At 41.3% G+C, this 19,511-nt stretch overlaps 1 protein-coding gene across 2 annotated transcripts in view; it reads right to left on the bottom strand.

Moving 5' to 3' along the window:
• Nucleotides 1-228: 228 nt before the first annotated feature.
• Nucleotides 229-19,511, bottom strand: part of LOC105287271 — a 41,989-nt gene continuing 22,706 nt past the window's right edge. The window contains exons 3-8 of one of the 2 annotated variants that reach the window (XM_011352797.3): nt 17,682-17,877; nt 7,196-7,651; nt 4,909-5,115; nt 4,357-4,541; nt 3,607-4,089; nt 229-3,334 (exon numbers count right to left, since the gene is read on the bottom strand). In XM_011352797.3, coding sequence (XP_011351099.1) covers nt 2,171-3,334; nt 3,607-4,089; nt 4,357-4,541; nt 4,909-5,115; nt 7,196-7,651; nt 17,682-17,877 — 2,691 coding nt within the window. In that variant the 3' untranslated portion in view covers nt 229-2,170. The remainder of the gene's footprint in view (nt 3,335-3,606; nt 4,090-4,356; nt 4,542-4,908; nt 5,116-7,195; nt 7,652-17,681; nt 17,878-19,511) is intronic. The other variant, XM_011352808.3, reaches the window with a different exon arrangement.

The following is a 19,511-nucleotide window of genomic DNA, read 5'->3' as shown; positions in this document are numbered from 1 at the left end:
AATAGAAAATGTTTTCCCAGTATTAACTGGGCTACAGCTTTAGATCAAGATTATGAAAACACGGTTCAGACGAAAATGATTACATGGAGCTACCAGAATGGCCATAAAAATCAGTCTCAGAATTTATGAACCGAATGGCGCAATTGCAATTGGAAAAGCTTCGAAATTTCCACCTAGTAAAAATTGTGTATAATGTATGCACACGTATTGATGGAACAACTAAATGGCTGCGTTTTTTTAGTTTTTTATTATCCATATATTCTCGTTGTTATAATTCGTAAGATTATATATAATAATAGTCTAGACAAGTTAGTTTTGATAACAAATACGAGGCGAGAATTCGCGAACATTCCACCGTTTAGAAATGCCAACTTTTCGAGGAAATGCAATTTCCTTATTTTAAGACATTTCAATTTTACATGCTTTTCTTTAAATATTTAATTTTAATACTCGAAATCATTTTAACTTTAAATTGATCATATTTTTGCAATATAATGAAATTAATATCCCGAGCAAGTTGCAAGGATGCATCCCATATATTTTGTGTTATAATTTTGTATTATAATGATACAAATAACAATTGCAATAATTATAGTAATTGTTACATCAGTAACAGAAGGATTGTTATTGTCAAATATCTTGAAAAATGCATCAGTAAAAATAAAATATTTTGCACAGTCAATAATATATTTTGAGATAATCCAAATAAAAATCTCAGCCATATGATTTGCAGCTCATACAGTAAGAGATGACCCGTGATGCAATACTATCTAGCTAGGTGGACGATCGTAAATCCATCACCGTTCGGTTAATCGAGGATACAAAGTATGTAATATACAAAGCGAACGCGTCTTTCTTCATTTTTCTTCTCCACTATCGCACTCGTCCAATTGCCTAACGTTTTGTAGGATTACGGCCTTACGTACGATTAATGTTCAATACTACTTTCTTTTCGTGGTTTGTTGCGTCTGCGAAATCGCTGATGTATGAACGAAATTATTATATTAAGGCGATTGTGTTAAGTACTACGATAAGTTTTGGCACTTATGGATCTACGATTGCACTAATTGCGAATGGTACCGACTGCGTTCCAAGAGTTAAACGCCTTCCTATGCACTCTGTGTAATTATTTGTTGGTGTGTGTACGTGTGTTTGATATCCAATCTGCACCGCGTAGCGTAGCGAAAGCCGCATAATCATTCTTGATCCTTTCTACATTATATTTACGACGTTGACAAAAGGCGTTTTCGTTACAATATACTTACGTTCAGGGAACATGCATCGTTTTATATAAGTTTTGTATACCTCACTATTGTGACGACGCAAAAAAGAGAGAGTTAATATAAAAAAAATATATATATATATATATATATATATATATATCAATCATATGTAAAAATGGCAGTGTTTTAATTCGGCACAATTTTCAGCTCTTGCACGCGTTTCTCTTCCTTCTCCTGTCTCGGGTCGCGTGTAACACGTAACGAGACGTGTTGTACGTGAGATATCGCTTTGACAAATCGCTTTAGCCTGAGTAAAGCGATGCAAAACTGTCGTTGTTACGTGATATGCGCACCCATCATGCGTGTATACGTGTGTGTCTCAAAATTTGGAAAAAATTCAATACATGCCTGAGTCACCGAACAGCGCAATTTCGTGTTATCTTTGGAGTTAACTGTTACAAGATACGAGGAGGTAACACGTCTTTCTTGGAAAGAAAAAGAGCGTTTTATTCAGCAAGCCGGTGGTTCTCTTTTTGCGTGCTTCGTGAATTTCTCAACAATTCCTTTTGTCCTGATATTGCGGGATTGGCATAGAGAATGTTACATGGATGTTCGTTAAAAGACACAGGGAAGGAATGTAATGAGCGACGGATCACTGGTAACTGTTACGCCGCGCGTGTTCTACGCAACGTAGTATTCTTATACGCTAGACTTACATGTATGCGACTCTTCCACTAAAAGGGAATAAGCTTTCTGTCGTACATACAAGAAGCAAGATTTGCTGGCGTTTCTTCGACGTCTCGAGACAAGTTAATTAATTGTTTTCAGCGGATACGATTGATTGATATTTGGGTAGGAGACTCGGATAAGAAATCAATGGAAGCTTCTTGCCTGCGCTTGGATGGATAATGATGGAATTAATGGTTTACGGGATGGAATGACGGATCTCAAACGAGGCCAAAATCCGTGTGGACCGTAACGTCGTAATTGTTTGGCTTATCGGCGGCTGCCATGTTCACCTCGACGAGAGTGTCCACGCTGTTGATCGGACAACCCTTCAAGATTTTCTGCGCCGCCAGGCTGGTGAATTGCACTTGCATATCGCTGAGACTAGGATAGGAATGCAGGTCCGAGCCTCGGCTCACCGTTTTGTCCAAGTTGGGCTCAGAGCCCTGAGGTGCTCGTTGTTGCTTCGTCGTTTCCAAATTCTCGATGTAGACGTCGTTGAAGGAGCCGCCAAAGCCGTCGTACGACTTCGTGGGCGACGGCGGATTTGAGGCGATGTTGTTCTTCGAGTCGGGGTGCAACAGGTTTCGGTAGCTCAGCGCATCCTTGCTGAGCGACAGGCTGAGCTTGCGCGAGTTGTTCATCGCGTCGTTGGTGTTCTTCGTGATAGACAATGACGTGGCGGCCTCGTGCACCAGCGCGTTCTTGTCGACGTTATTGGTGGAACCGTCGATCAGATGAGCCTGACTGTTGTTCAAACGGTTTGTCAGTTTTAGCTTATTCGACACCTCCTCCTCGACTTTCGGCTTGTTTTCCTTGTCGGATTCCGACAATATATGGCTCGCTTTTGGCTCCTTCGGCGCGTACAAGGACGACGGGCGTTCAGGCTTGACTGGCTTGTTCAACTTCTCGTCGAGCTTCGACTTGAAGAGCTTCTCGTCATCCATCCGGGTCTTGTAGGCTTTCTCGGTTACCAGTTCCCTTTCCTGTTTCTCCTTGCAATCGATCATCTCCTTTTCGGCAATTTTAGTCTTCACCATGCCATTCTCGAAAGTGATCACGGACCTCATGGGCGAATTGTTCTGCTGGACGTAGATTTTTGTGCCGGCCGAGCCAGATATGGTCGTCGTGCTAGTCGTATTGGAGGCCAGCGTCACGCTGTTCTGTATTGTCCGTTGTTCCTGCGATGCCGGGCTCAGATTAGTCGATACCTGAAGCGTTATCGAGTTCTGAGCTTCTTGCAGAGGCGTCAGCGAGCCTTGCTGAACGACCTTAAGCGGCGATGATTTCGCCGATAGCGTGGCTGTCTTCAGTGGGGAGCAGCTTAGCTTAGTGCTGGACACGGACTTGCCACTGGAGTGACCCGACGACGTTTTTTGTAGTACCTTGAGATAGTGAAAGTTCTTTCGTTCAGACATGACAAGAAGATTAAGAGAATTAAAAGAAAGAAAAAATTAGGAAATAAAAATTGTTTATTAATATTATCTATAAATGTTATCTGAGAGGAATAAAATTTCACACAATATTGCGATTCTTTCAACAACAAGATTTTTCAATATTGCATACTTCTTAAATAACAGGTACGTAAGAGTGTTTTGTTTTATTAAATAAAAATAATAACGTTTGATTAAATATCTATAATGTAGTTGAAATCCACCTTGTGCTGCGGAGAACTGTTGGCCGACTTAGTCCCACTATTGCTGAAATCGTGACTCGGCCTTCTCGAGTTGGATTGCCTGGCATTTGTTCTGCCGAGAGTGATCGTCTTAGCTGGACTCGCGTTCATTGTCCTAACTGAGCCTGAGCTGCCACCACTCCTACTAGGTGAGGAATTGCTTGAATTTTTGTCGGTTTGCGCTTGGCTACGCGTTTGATAGGTATCCTGATTTGTGGTGGTATTGGACGGTAAAACGGACGCTCTGGACGTGCATCTGCTCAGACTGGAGCATTTGGATCTCGGCAGCGTGGAGCACGGTGACCGATGTCTTCGAGAACTCCTTGGCGTCGAGTTAGCCAACAAGCTCGAGGAGTCACCGCTGGCTTGGCGCCGATGTCGCCTTGGCAGAGTAGCTGATCGCACCGAGCTCGAGTCATCCCATACTTGGAAACTGGTCTGCGACTGATTTAGGCCTTCTATCATCTGAACAGAAAGTTATTCAATCTGATATTGTCCGAATCTTTATGACTATTCGCTCTATTTAACTCTATTCCAATTCAATCATTTTAATTGTTTAAATAAATTTGATTTGGTAATAACAATTTAAGGATGGTACTACTTTAATTTCTTTTCTTAATTGTTAGAGCAGAGACAATTGGTTAATTAGCTTCACAGTGCTAGGATACACTGTGAAGAGGTTTCATTTCATCAAATCTCAATGGGGAGATATTTGCCATATGCACAACTTACCGAAGGGCTAGCGGCCCTTGTTTGCGTGGCAACGCTGTGCAAGTGCACAACGCGCGGATTAAACCACTCGGTAGGGGGATATTGAGCACTAAAAGTGCCCATTAACGGTGCGCCCTTCCTATGTGTACTCCGTCGAAAGAGCCTGGAGAGTAGGCCTATCTTCTCTGAAACGATCCCAGAAAAACCTTGAGAAACGAAATTGGATTTGTTGCGCTTTGATTAAAGATATTGAGGATTGAGGAAGGGCTCGCTAGCTACAAGGTGACGAAGAAGCATTTTGATTTGAGTATTAGTATTAGTATAATATATATATTATATATATATATATATATATATATATATATATATAATTTCGCAATTTTATTAATATTAGTAAAGCAGCTTGTTAGAGTATAAAGAAAATATAGTTTATGAATAACAGCTGTTTAAAGAGCATATTTTGCATCTATTTTTGCAAACATTAGGAAATATAAAGCTTCTTTGCAAAATCCTGTCTCTATCCCATCAAGCGGTCACCCATCACCACGCAATCCCTTCCCCAATCAGACTCACTAGTTGGACTGTGAGGCGTGCTGTCCGTGCTGGCGTATTCTGCACTGGAGGAAGTGTCACTCCTTTCGGGTCTTCGCGGCAAGGATCGCGAACTGCCACTTCTGTGCAGACGTCTAGCCGAACCCCAAAGTCGCAGGGAATGTCGCCTCTCGAGTCGACCGGGCATCGATCGACATCTGGCGAACAGGACTTTGTCATTGGGATTTCCTGCGCAAGAGACAATCAGAATTATTTCCACCGCGTAGCAGCATTTTTATTATTTATTTTTATTACTTATTATTTGTGTTATCGTCATTATGAAAGTATTATTATTATATTATTATACGTAACATTAACTCATAAAAAATAAATCTCCGTTAATTAGCAGAAAACGACATTGTCTTGTCTAAAAAGATTATATTCTATGATCAAGTTGCACTTGTTACTACAATTGTATTCTTAAAAGAACATAAAAGAAGATAAAAATAAAGATATTTTTATTCCTGAAAGCTTTATTTCGGTACATACGATATTCACGGCACACATGCTGCTTCATCAACGTACCACGTTTGATCATACGACAACGAATGGATTATGAGCGTGAGAATCGACCGAGAAACCAGTAAGAGAAAAGTAGGAAGATTACATACGTGTAATCCTTTCCGTTATACTCCGTATGACGTCGATGCTATATGTAACGGTAAAAGAATATCGTGATCAGTAGTACTAATATCGATTGCGATAATATCAAGATCTACTAATCTATTTTTATTAAAACCGTTCATTTATCCAACCGAGTAATTCTATTTTTGCCAACTTGTATATCGCAAACAATTGACAATCAAAATGGCAATATTATTGGGTAGCATTTGTAATTTCCATTGAGACTTTAGTAACTTCTTTATTTAAATAATAATAAAAGTTATTCCATGTAGTCGCGATTTATCACGTTTTTCGCATCTTTGAGATTTTTCATTTTACATAATTAGAATAATTTACTTGACATGTAACACTTCTTAAACAATATTCGTTGGCAATAGGAAGATCAGAAATTATTATGTAAATGCGTGCGCAGTGCATTGTTTGCCATCGTTTTTTTAAACACGGTTAAAAAGCAAAATTAACAAAAATAACATAAAATGAGTGCTGATTGTTCGGGGTTGCGAACGATTTTTTGATAGTCGAGGCACGCGTGTCTACCAAGGCCGACAACAACATAAATGCTCTCCGGACCCGTCTGTCGAGTCGTGTGCGAAAAGAAAAAGACTTCGCAGGAGAGGGAATAGCAAGCGAAGACTGCTACCCTCTTGGACAGAATCGGGACGTTTCCTGAACACGTGTCGAACGAGTTTGTCTAGGCCGACTGGTCTGCGGATAGACCCGACGAACGAGCGAACTATTCGCGAGTTTATGAGCTTCCTATACATCATTTCTCACGATCTACAGAAATAAACTCAATTTACTTGTTTTTATTTCCATCGTTTATTAGCTCGCCTTTGTACATCGGCGATATATTATCGTTGTGAAAATTATGCAAGACCTTATGAGCGCTACCAATCGCTATTTTGACACTTCATATCCTGTTAATTTGGTCTCTCTTCCTCCTTGCAACATTTATCAATTCTCCGCGATACTAGATAATCGCATTCTCGTTACTCGGAATAACTTTTGTAGCAATCTCTTCACGTTGTACTTAATGTTTATCTGAGATATTGAATCTTGGATAATGTACATTCACGCTACGTCGTCGGAACGGCGCTAACGGGTTAAATTGATTGGGTGCAATGCGTTATAAATTAACAATCGCGATTGATATCACAGGACGGCGATTCGACACGAAACATGGTTACAGGGAACTTTCTCTCCGCGCGAATAAGCCTTGCACACCGCGGGAAACAACGGGATATATCGCGACACTAATAAGGTGCAGAGAGAAGCTCACGGAACTCTACTACTGAATGAAGACGAAATGCTTAATCGCCAGTCGTCACCCTTCTTTCGTATGTAACAAATGTCGTTGATATTTTTACATTAACTCCTTGCACCGATAATTTCCGTATGACGGTTTCGCATAACGTACATATATCTATGCTCTTGCAGATTAATAATTGCAGCCTATCTATTTCGAAACACTTCACGTATCCACCATCTCTGCGATCATCTGAGAAAGTATTTCAAAAATTATCACGCGATTTAGCACGCTTGGACGTGCGCATGAATGTTAATCTGGATATCTGGTGGACCTCGTCGGGAGAACGACTGAGATTACATCGGGAAAAATAATCCGCTAATGGAACTTGTCCCTTACCTCCGCAAATAACGTCCGCCAAGTTTGTTTGTACAGCCTGATGCGTGACATCACCGTCGCGCAGCGTGAGCATTTCACCATGCACGAGTGCCACTGCCTCGTCGTTGCTCATCAACATGCTACCCTGACCCCGGGATCCGTTCACGTCCCTGGAACACCGCCTGGAGCTACCGGAATCGCGCCTGAGCCTTTTCGTCTCCGGCGTCACGACGAAGTAACCTTGGGACGTGTGATAGATTTTACGTTCCTGCATAAGCTTCGCCAGTGCGTCGTAAACGAGTTCGCGACTGGGCCTCTGCATGGCCGGGAAGGCGTTCCTCAGGGCTGATCTCAGGGTATCAAGAGTCGCCGCCTGCCTCTGCGATGTCAGCTCGAGGATGGCCCAGCACAGAGCCTCCGGCAATGGCGTGAACTGCCCTTGCGAGACCGGAGCCACCAGACAGTCCTCTATGTCACCTGCGAAACAAGACGTTGATATTTAACTGCATAATCGCTATGGATTATGTTAGCGAATAAATTTAGCCTTGCGATGATTCAAGTACTTGAAACGAAATAAGTGAAGTCATTTGCTTGTTGCGTGTTGCGCGTGATTAAAAGTTTCAGCGAATTGAAGGATGATTTTATTTACAGCTCGTGCAATTTCTGCGGATCTGCATCTACACAGTGAAGCAGATTCTCTGCAATTTCTCCGCACGCCTGCGTCTTTGTTATTTGCGGATGAGACAGGAAAGAGCTAGGGTCGCCAATTACGCGTGTAGAACGGCAGCGTATTATAGAAAACGCCGGTGCTCCCGTTAAACAATTGTCGCAAATAAGTCGAATAAATCCACCTTCCTGGTCGTCTCTCTCCCTGGTTGCTTTCATTCTTTCAACTTTTCGTTGACAGGATGTCCGTCTCTGTAGCGATAAAGTCGCGACGTCCATCTCTGCTTGGTACTCTCTGCTGTGCATGTTTCATCATGAAGCGAGGTCATACACAAAAGGAGGCACACGGCCCCGACGCGATGCTTCCACTTTCAACTTAAACATCATTCTCACGCTCGATGCTTACTGAATGCGAAGGTGCCCATTTAAGCTTCGACTATCTATCTCTCAAACTCAGAGCGTAATTATTCTCACGCTCGAGATGTTCATCCGGGATCCATTTGCGTAGCTTAGTTAATGGAATCAAGTATATCATTGTTCACTCGAGATGTTCGTTTCTACCATTTGTCATGATCTCATTACCCGTTTTATGTTGCATTGTCAGGTGCATCGCGATTAAACAAAATTTTTATCTGCACCTGCTTCGATCCCATGCTCGTTATTGTCTTCCATTTCGTGCTCTCTCTGCCTCTGACATGATCGTCAATTCAATATTTTTCATGTCGCGACTAGAAGCAAGCGGTAATCTAATGCTTACGTATAGGACGGGCCAGTTTCGGTTTCAATCTTGCGCGTGAGCAAGATCTTATCCTGCGAACGAGTGAACGAACGAGGCAGTAAGCGCGGTATGAAAAAAGAACATGATTTACGTCATTGTAGTGCGAAATGCAAAGAGAACCAGTCGTGTACCGTGCGGATTGCACAATCCTCAAGGAGCTTTGTTGACGACGACCAGCGGAAAGACTGATATCAGAGCGAGAAGCCAGCGAGATCGTGGAACCTGATACCCGTTGGTTTCTGGAGCGTGGATGCTTACTGGTACGGTTGGTGCTGCTCGAGAGAACTTCGTCTCGTATCTTGCGCGCGAGAGCGCGCGTTATCTTGCACACATTATTAGCGTGCACTTTCTGAATTCGCGAGAAGTTAATCGGCACGATGTTAGTCCCATTAGAGAAAGCAGGATGAAGAATCAATGAATTTCAAATAATTCTCATAAGAATTAAAAGTCAGTGTCGGCTATCTAACATCTAAATAGAAGAGTGATCCACTTTTTCTGTAGATCATAATATCAGCTGTAAAACAAGTACAATATGACAAATACATCAGTCGATTTTATGATCAATGCTGATTCGTGCGGCTTCGTTTTTTTATTTCAACTTGTTACACCGATAAATGCAAAATTTGTCAAACCTGACGCGAATATTGCGATCCTAATGTACAGAAAGAATCGCGTTCTTGTCGGAACGGTACAATGTGCTGCGGGCATGTGAAAAAGCTGCATCTCACCGTGCCGGAACGGTACGTATACGGTACGGATAAGTATATAAACGGACCTTTATAATGCCACTTTCGAAACGGCGCGGGCGTTCGACTTCGCGATGCACCGCGTCACGAAATCGCGCGGAGTCGATGCGAGATTCGCGCACCGTAGAATGTCAGATAACGCCATGAAGTCAAGCACACCTGCCGACCTGCGGCGACCCTGCAAAAGGCTATTATTAGCAGCAGCCTGCACCTTTCTATCATTCCATGGGATTTTATTATAATACCACTTCGCGCTGCTGCTGCTGCCCACGCAGCCGCTTGTTCGAAGTAAAAGGTAGACGTTCAGCTGGCATTCGGGTCGGCTGGATCCGGCCCACGCGAAAATATCGACGAATATCAGCATCGCAGCGGCAGGTAATAGCGATGCAAAGAGGAGAGCTCGCGCAGGAGGAAAGACAACGGGGATAGAAGCTGCCGCTTCTATCGAAGCGAGAGACGGCTGATACTTCTCGTACGACCGTTCCTCGAAACGCATGGTGGGATCGCTTCCGGTGTGTGGTACCGTACACGCTGCAGAGCACAGTGCATATATCCTTATCGCTGTGATCCATCGTGTTGGCCGGCTGGTTGGTTGCTCGACCGATCTCCGTCGCTTTTACGGTGGTACAGCTCATGGGAAACGGCAAAGACCATTCGCCGCGCGAGGAATCACCTCCTCGCCGAGAGACGACCTTTGAGAGTCGCGTACGTTCTCCGTGAACTACCGCGCGAGTCGCCGACTTCTCTTACGACGGCAACGAGGTCGCTGATTATATGTAGATCCTTGGAATGCCGCCTCGTACCTCCGGTTTCGCTCGTCTCGATCTCGCGATTCATTCCATTTGCCATTTGCTCACTTCTCTTACATCGGCCTCTTTTGCCCGGATTACGTCAGGGTCGTTCGAGAGTAAATACGGAAGTCGTACGTTGGATCAGTCATGTATTAGATATCGTTGATTATATGCTTCGAGGCGTTGATAGCACCGCAGAAACCACCTCTCTCGTCCTCTAAATGGCACGTTTATCCAGAAGATTAAATAAACTTGGAGATTTTAGTCTACTGGTTTGCGCAAATAAAGTGAATTTTTCAGGCGCATATAAGAGAAATGAAATGTTGTAACGAAGAAATCTTCCTGGACAAGGTGTGGTTGACTGGTGGCATTTTCGAACGACTAGATCTAGTTCATTCCTGCCGAGTTTATGTGTTCCTGTCAGCAGTCAATAACTCCGTCGAGTCACTAATCGAACGTTTTGTTATCTGTGTGCCGAATGCGAGTGCAGTTACGTAAGGAACACAAGTCTTCTTTGAGACACGCGCATGTCTACAATAGCCTGAATTACTGCATATTGTCGTAAATATAATAAATCTTCCAATTTAAAAAAATTGTGCCTCGACTCGTTGCAACATGGTAGGCTAAGCAAGTTAAATATTTTTTATTTATCCACTCACTTATCTACGAGTCACTTATATATGAGTCTTAGTTGAATATTTGTATATCATATCATACAATGCGATTATTATTATATTATACAAATTTATATGACAGAAATAGAGAAAACTGAAACATTTAGTACTGCTACATTTACATGCGATAAACGCGCAAGTTTTTAACATTAACAAGTCATAAGAATAAAGCCCTGGTTTTTGCAGGACATAATTTTTCGTAATGCGCGTTTTATACCACGCACATGCCCACGGCTTGCATGTAGTGTCATTGGTTGCGAATTCCAATAATCCTACGCGAATATTGAATGGCGACATATAGTGGACAACGCGTAGTATATTTGCACGTTTAATTGCTGATTTAAATAAAACTTTCTCAGGAAAGCTTGGAAGCGTGTTCTTAATCACATTACAAAAATATCGCAAATATCTGCAAAATTGTGTGATAGTGACTATTTGACATTTTACTTCTATAAAGACAAATAATCTCTCTCTTGTCAAATATAAAAAAACATTTGGTCTGTGATGTCTTTCCATCTGATGATGAATCATTACTACATCAATGGTGTAACGATCAATGATGGTCACGGTAGTGAACGTGTGAACTTGTTTCAATCTGCCCTTGTACGTTTCTCATATATAAATGTAATTGCTTATACAGCAATTGCTCATGAATTAAGAAATAAAGTGAATGCAAGCGGGAGAGAGGCTTTGCCTCCTTCCCTGTATTACTACTCCAGACGAACTTTCTAACTCTAATCTAAATTTAGCTTAAAAGTAACAAAAATGTAAGAACGACATAAGAGAGAAAAATAATTTTTACAGACATAAAATTCTGGAATGATATCTATAAAGTAGCTAATGATACTTCTACTGAAACCCCTATCTCGTTGCTCCATTTGAAGCAACACTTTCCTAAATTTTTTCTTATCTAAAAATAGTGACATCGTGCACACGCAAGGTAAATGCATTCAATGTTTTTGCGTATAGGCAAATGCGCGAGCGCATACATTATCAAAGACAATACGCAGTAGTCATTACAGTGGTAATCATGTCGCAAGATGCATAAAGAGATTGCCATTCTATTGTGTCATCGCATTTGACGCGATACCAATTGCGGTCAAGTATTCTTCTCTTATGTGAGAATTGAATTATTGCTGTAGGGTGCTGTAGATAGCCGTAGAGGCTATCAACTGGTGATACGAAATCTATTTTTAATTAAACAAATAAATACCAATACTCGTAAAAAGATAATATAAATATCATAAGAACAATGTAAAATAAGAAGTGTATTATTGTATAATCAAATATTTTTATTTTTAATATATATACTTTTATTATTACTTATCTTTTTTATTTTATGTCATAGCACAATATTATTACCTCCTAGGGTCCTGCATTTAGTTTAATTTTGTTAATTCGTTGTATTTCATTAATAACTTTTTAATAGAAAACGAGTGTGACTTTTTCGTTGTCCAGAATTATCATATGCACAACACAACATGTGTCAAGGCCAAGGTCGCAGGAGCTGCCTCCTCTACAATGCATAATTACCATAAATGTGGTTGTTCGCTATCAAGGCCACCGGAGCACAGGTGAAATGTCATGATGGTCTGCTAGCGATAAAATTCACTAACCGTGAGATCAGATACTGTAATTACGACGGTAAATATCGAAGAATAATTTTGGTGAGAAACAATTAATGAGAGAGAAAAGCAATTATTTCGTGATCTCATTTGATCGTGTCCTTATTTGTCTTTAAATAATTCTTCGAGTTAAATTGAAATGCAATTTAAACTTAAATCCACGAATAATGAATTGCAAGAAATCATATGTTTGATACTAAAGTTAGTGTCGGTGAAAGAAAAAATTGTTTTACGACAAAGATTCGCAAAAAGATCATTCCTCAGAGGATCTAACAAATTACTACATGTTACGAATTTACACTTTGATAAATAGTTTTTACTTCTCAGAGTTTGAAAGTATCAGCTTCAATCATGCGCGAGCGCGAAATAGCAGGCGATGGTGATCCGTTATCAATCACGCCATAAAGGTGCATTCGCAGATTATTGCCCTTTCTTGATTAATTGATATATGGAACCAATGCGACTCGCTCGCAGAGTCCCCAGCATTTTACGAATGCAGTACCGCGCCTTTCGTTGTTTCTACAGTGACAGGCGGTACACGCCTTTGTAATTATGTCACGCTTGCGGCAAGTCGCACCTAAGACATTGTCGTTACAAATTACCTGGCCGAACAAAGCGACCACCGAAGCGACGTTGATGATTCCGCGTATCTCGTTGTGTATCACGAGCGGTTTCGTGCAGCATCATAATGAAATTTCTTTGTATCCCACAGCGTACGTGATTCCTTACGCTCGTACTGTGAAACAGTTAGGAGCAAGTTTCTTTAAGTCTTATGTAAATATCAGATATTTATTTAAAAACTTTAGATTGCGGATAATATTTTTAGATATCAACATTTACTTAATTTTTCCCCCTTCCCTAAGGCTCTACCTCCTTGTCCCTTTTCCTGCCCTACTTTCCCATGTAAAAATCGCCAGACGTGGCAACCGGGACAATCCGTTTTCTTTCGCCAAAATGTTTTTTGCATTTTAGGCTCATTATGAAGTTGCTTTATTACTTTTGAGACTCATGCCAATTATGCTATAAAATAAAAAAGAAAGATACATATTGTATATTATAGCTTCTTGCTCAACTCAATGTTTGATGAAATGAACCCATATTGTGCGTGTACACAACTAAATAGTTATTATTATTGATACAAATGTTGTTTGTATATAAAATCAGAATTCCAGGAGAGACGTATTTTGCGAGTCCCCCGGCTCTCGCATATGCTTTAAAAACCGCATATTTCAACATAATAACATGCCGAATGGTATGTACTTATCTGAGGAATGTCGCGCAAGAGATATCTCGGTATACGTTGGCGAATGAAGATAAAGTTGTTGCAAGAGTTTCAGAATTTAAGACCGACCGCGATACGTGATGTAACAGGCAAAAGAGATCGTTTCACGTGCGTACGGGGATGTCGCGGAATTTTATCGATCGCTCTTGGGAATTTCTCGGGAACACCGTACTGCGTGGCGGACGCGTTTTCATGGTGACCATTGACAAGTATGGCTGGCGTAAAAATGAAACGCTCGATTTTATCGGACGCCACGTCTATCCACTCGCGCGCCAGTTTTACTCCGGATTTAGCGCACGCGAATTGCAACGCGGGAATCACTTGATTTAAATCGGTTACGGTACGATTTCTCAAGGACGTGGCTGATGCGTTCACTGATAACGCAGAAGCGATAACGCGGGGAACCATGACAGTGGCATTGTCTTCGGATATTTATTAGGCTACATAAGATGGTTTCGAAAGCGCGAAAGATTTCACTTCACTTAATTGCGGTTGAAATCGCGACGAAGCGGATCTTCGCACGCTCCTCCGCCGCGACGTGGCCGTATTTCGCTAAAGTGCACAAACTGTTTCCGCTACGCGAAACAATCAAGAGTGCATGTGCACGTGCACACGTATTTCGCATTAGACACCTTGAACGCATATCGCTTGTCATATTTTCTACTTTTACCCTCCTCCCCTCCTCCCACTCTCTTTCTCGTTCCCTTTTTCCCTCACTCTCTCCTCCTGTCCGCCTCTTCCTGCCTCCTACTCTCTCCCATCCCATCTGCTTCCCCATCTACTCTTTCTCTATATATTTTTCTCTTACTCCCTCTTTCTCTTTTTCTTCTATTTCTTAGGTTATACCTTGCAATCTAGATCGTGCCCTGTATATTCTCATCGCACAGATGAGTTCAGTTCAAAATGTATTTATATATTATACACCACAGAGGAAAGAGCACGCTTGAGGAAAATCAATTTTGTCCTTTCTTTGATTCTTGAACTTCTCGTGAAAGAAGAAACATCATGATTTAAAAATATTCGTAATGGAGGAAATAATGGTTAATACATCATGTATATGTACACACATACAAGTACATGCGCACTCACGTACATGCATATTGAAAAAAATACAATATATATAGACTTTTTCCTGTGCAACGCGATGCACTACCGTGATAGAAACGTTGTTGGCGGAGTGTACCGAGTTACCTGCGCACGATTCGCGCACCGCGGGAACACCCGGGGAACCCATCGGGAAAGTATCATATCAGCTTTCCATGTCCCAGGACAGAAAAAAAGGTAAATGCCACACGTGGTGGTGTACGGTATATCGCGTCATCGCTGAAATTCTGCAGTTTTGCACGATGCTTCTCGATAACGAAGGGGGAAGCCTTTCCCTTTCGCGGCCAGAATATCACGTTCTTTGCTCTCTCCTCGGCGTTGCACGTTGCAGCGCATTAGGTCTCCTCGGCGCTGTATAATTTTCCACTCGTTTCCCGTGGCGCATCATTATACCGGCCGATTGAACGGATTCCCCGGGATCTTCGTGTCTTCATCATGAAAGAACGTGCACTCTTATCAGGGCACCGTTCTCCGCGAGCATTTTCTTCATGCATTTCTTTCGCTATTGTTTTCAGCATTATTATTAGTCCTTGTTTTAACACATTTTGAGTTTTCTAAAGCATTTTATTTTCAAAGAACCAATGTACCAAAAATTGTTTTTCGCCCTTTTTTGTTTTTGAGAGGGAGAGAGAAATTGTAGTTCTAAAGAGCTCAAAATGCTATCTAGAAATATAATTTTTTAAATATTTAATTTTTTTAAATATTTATTTTTTTAGATCCTTTAAGAGATTTTAATGAAATCTCTCTTCTCTCATTTTTTTCCTTTTTCCCTTTCATCTTCCCACGCGCATGAGCGTTTATGGGCATACACGAAGTAAATCGTAGGTCAATTTAGAAGCCGATGCAATTATCCGTTATTCAATGTTGCAGTCTCTCTCTGTTTATTCATTGATCTCTGTTCATTCATTCGTTCACTCGTTCATTTGAGATGCGCTACTGACCCTTGACATTCGGTACCTGGCAATGCCGATTTAAAGCGGTGATTTACTCGGAAAGATGCTCCCTCTTTTCCTCTTTGTCGCCATTGAACTTAAATTTTTCCTGTAATTATGATCGCATTAAACTGCCTCGTTTCACTTTCGCAAGGGAGCATTAATCGCATTGCGTAAACGATATTAATCCGAATCGCATTTAGATGGCGATGAATCGAGCCAAACTAATTAAATACTTATGACAGTACAATGTATAATAGCTTCACGTATATTAATTTTATAGCAGAATAGAGAATCTTTACAAAAATCAAAAAGCAAAATTCTCCAAAACATCGCTACATCGCTGCGACGTGACTCGAATTACTTAGTTGATGACCTAATTTAATTAATCAATTAATTCAATTATTCAATTAATCAAGACTGATCATCAATTTATTAAATTTCGAAAAATGAGAAATATTTATACATTATATGTCGATTTTGAATATGTCTATCACTTTCCTTTAGAATCATGCAAGAGAGCATAATCCAAGAAGAAAGTCGCAAATCGTTGACGAATTCGTTGACGTTGACGAGTTATGAGTGTGAATGACAGTAACGAATCAGACTCCCCCGCACATTCACGCGAGGAAAGGCCCGTAAGCAACATTGAATCCGTAAGCTTCAGCGAGAACGGCAGGAAGAAACGACGTATTAACGAAGTATGTCGTGTCCCGACCCCACCGTCAGCGTAGTAATCGCCGATCTACGAGGAGGCCGCCGGTCGCCAAGACCCAGCTGACACTCGACAGGAAATTGCCACTCGAAAATATCGTGACACACATCGATGGGCCTAGAAACGTTTACACTGCGACGGGTAGATGGATTAGACAGATAGCTCGTTATAAACTCAGCTCTCTGTCATTTTGCTTGTTCGCTCGCTCGCTGCTGTGTGTGTGTCTGTACACGTGAACGTGTAAGCGCATCTCTGGTACCGTGGGATCCTCTTGGCCCGGTTCTGTAACTTCGAAATTCTCGATTCTCCTCTTCAGATGATACGAAGAACAGATAATGGCGCTCGATAATTCACCCTTTGATAATTCTCGCCGAGTTAATTGACGTCATTCGAGGAGAATTAATTCGCATTAATTGTTACAATGTTAATTCTAGAAAAATTAATTCTAGGATAAATCATTGATTCGAATACTGCAGCGATCATTCTTTGGATCGTTGAACATAATTCCTTCGATATTGAGCGCGCGGCGCGTAGCTTTGTTACGCAAAGATAAAGTCCGTACGTGCGTTCTTTATCATGCGAATAAATTTCCCCTTCGTTTTCGCACCATACGGCGAATTGTAATAACAAGTCGGACTCCTACGCCATGGTGTGGATATGCATTGGCATGAGCCCCAGTATACAAGGTAGCCACGGGAGCGTAGGCGTATGTAGAGATAAAAGCGTGTACAGATACGAGCGTGCGTGGGGCATAAAAGGGAGCAATAAGATTGAAAAGAAATGGCGGAGCTGGAAGAAGACACCGCAGCCAACCGAAAAGTTTTTAAACATGGAATAAAGAGACAAATAATGTGCGGCGACATAGTAGAGAAACAGAAATGCAATGGGCTACGCGATAAGCCATGTGCGAAGCTGTTTCTGCAGATCGTACACAGCGCGCAATGATAGAGACATAAATAAAAGAATGGATGAAAATCGACAAGAATGCAGAAGTTTTTAATTTTAAATATTAAATTATGTTATACATATATATTTTTTTCCTTTTATAGGGGTTGCTTTATCTTTAATTAAAATTAGAGTTATTTCACTTCCAAATGAAACAAATTTGCATACTTTTAGTACACGGTTAAGAACACAGCGTCAGGTTAAATTATTTCTACAATGCTAGGAATTAATTCATATGGAAACACATACCGAGGCAGGTGATCGAGTGGTCTGCGGGTGGTCGAAGAACATTTCGCGCCCATGCCGCCCTCAAGACCTCGAGGGCGCACGGTGGTCCGCCAACCATCAGCACACCTGGAGACACGTGACCCTTGTACCTGAGCTGCCGAGTTGCGTCCACCAGAGCCGCGTTCCACCAACACTTCGAATTTGCTTCCAGGAAACTCTGCAACAAACAGAGATATTGAATATTTTACGATAATAAAATTATTTCAGTTTGCTAAAATTGTATTAAATTGTGCCAGAAAATACACAAGAAAACATGATGAAATATAATAAATTACATTGTTTTAATTTCTAAAGATTTTCTTAAATATTAATTACTTATTTAAAAAAATTATATTTTTTAATTTTGTGTTATTTATTTTTACAAATTGTTTGACAAACTTTTGATAAAAATGTCAGCAAGGCTCGAATCTACTTTTTTGCGACACAATATCTCGTCTCATAGGATAAAAGTAAAGATCTTTTAATATTAATTGTGCGATTATACCAATAACCGAAGCAACATGAACCATCGGCTCTGCTTTTGCTCAGCTTAACATGGTGTGGCACGGTGGCGTGCTCGTGGCGAAAATTGTGGCCAATCGCGAATGGAAAGTGTCCGCTGTCGGATCATTGGCTGCGCACCGACCATCCCCGAGGCAATACGCGATCGGTGTATCGTAATAATAGTGATTTAAAAACGTTACAACGAGCGCGACGACGGTCAATAATACGGCACCGCGAGAGAGCCGTCGAGGAAGCGTAAAACGGCTGCTTTTTCTCGTACACAAGCCGCATATATCTGAAAGACTTCGATAAATCTTGTAAACAGCTTTATGGATCAAAACCCGTATCGAACAATACCCCATTATTTAGTAATCTAAGATTGTCATGGTAACAGGTCCGTATCGCCGTTCCCCTTCATCATCGTTTTTCTACCATGAAAAGAAAAGACGAATTAAAAATCTACAATGAATTCAGGAAAATGATCTAGATTTAAGACCGTATTCTAACATATTAAAGTTGAAGAGTTACGTCACGGTGGAGTTGAAGCAATATACTTAAAATTTCATTTAAAAGCAATATTGTAATATATTGTAAAATATAAAATATATTATAAAATAAAAAAATAGCAATGACGAGGGAGGGAGAATTAATACTTTTTCAAGAGTGACTTTAAAATGCACTTGCAATTACGATATGCAGCAATTATTAGGTGTTATGGAGCGGAGGTGATGAGTGCGAAATGCATTTTCGTTTATATGACATGCGTGTCATCATTGTGCCCTTCTCTCCTTTCGACGCGCCATTCATAGAGGAATTTGTGAACATGAAACGAGAGATTTACCGTCGTAGAAGCCGGACGACGTCGCTGCAGCATTGCAACCACGAAGGAACGAGCTTCCGCCGTTTAACCTGCTGCCTTTTCGATTATGCTTACTTTCGTGAAATTACTCATAATTCACATTGTCTCATTGTGGAATAACGGTGCGGGCAATCAGCGTTTGCTTTACCGTAAAGAACTCGTGCGTCGGCGAGAAGGAATAAAGTAAAAGACAGAGTCACGTCGGCAGGGCCGCACGCGGGATCTTGCAGCGCCGGTTGTCTTTTCTCCAACGTTCACCTCCAACGGAACGCTTCCGATACCGGAGTAAATCGGAGTAATCTCCGAACGCGACATGGCTGCGGAAATATCAATCTCTTCTCTGTTTCTTAACGAGAAACAAACTCACGAGAAAGCTCACACTCGACAATGCAACGAGAAGACATCGCCGACGAACGTACAAGGCAACAATAAGCAAGAGCAAACGTGGG

This window comes from Ooceraea biroi, chromosome 5, assembly GCF_003672135.1.
Source record: "Ooceraea biroi isolate clonal line C1 chromosome 5, Obir_v5.4, whole genome shotgun sequence".
In the NCBI taxonomy this organism is placed as follows: domain Eukaryota; kingdom Metazoa; phylum Arthropoda; class Insecta; order Hymenoptera; family Formicidae; genus Ooceraea; species Ooceraea biroi.
This window is presented reverse-complemented; position numbering and strand designations above follow the sequence as displayed.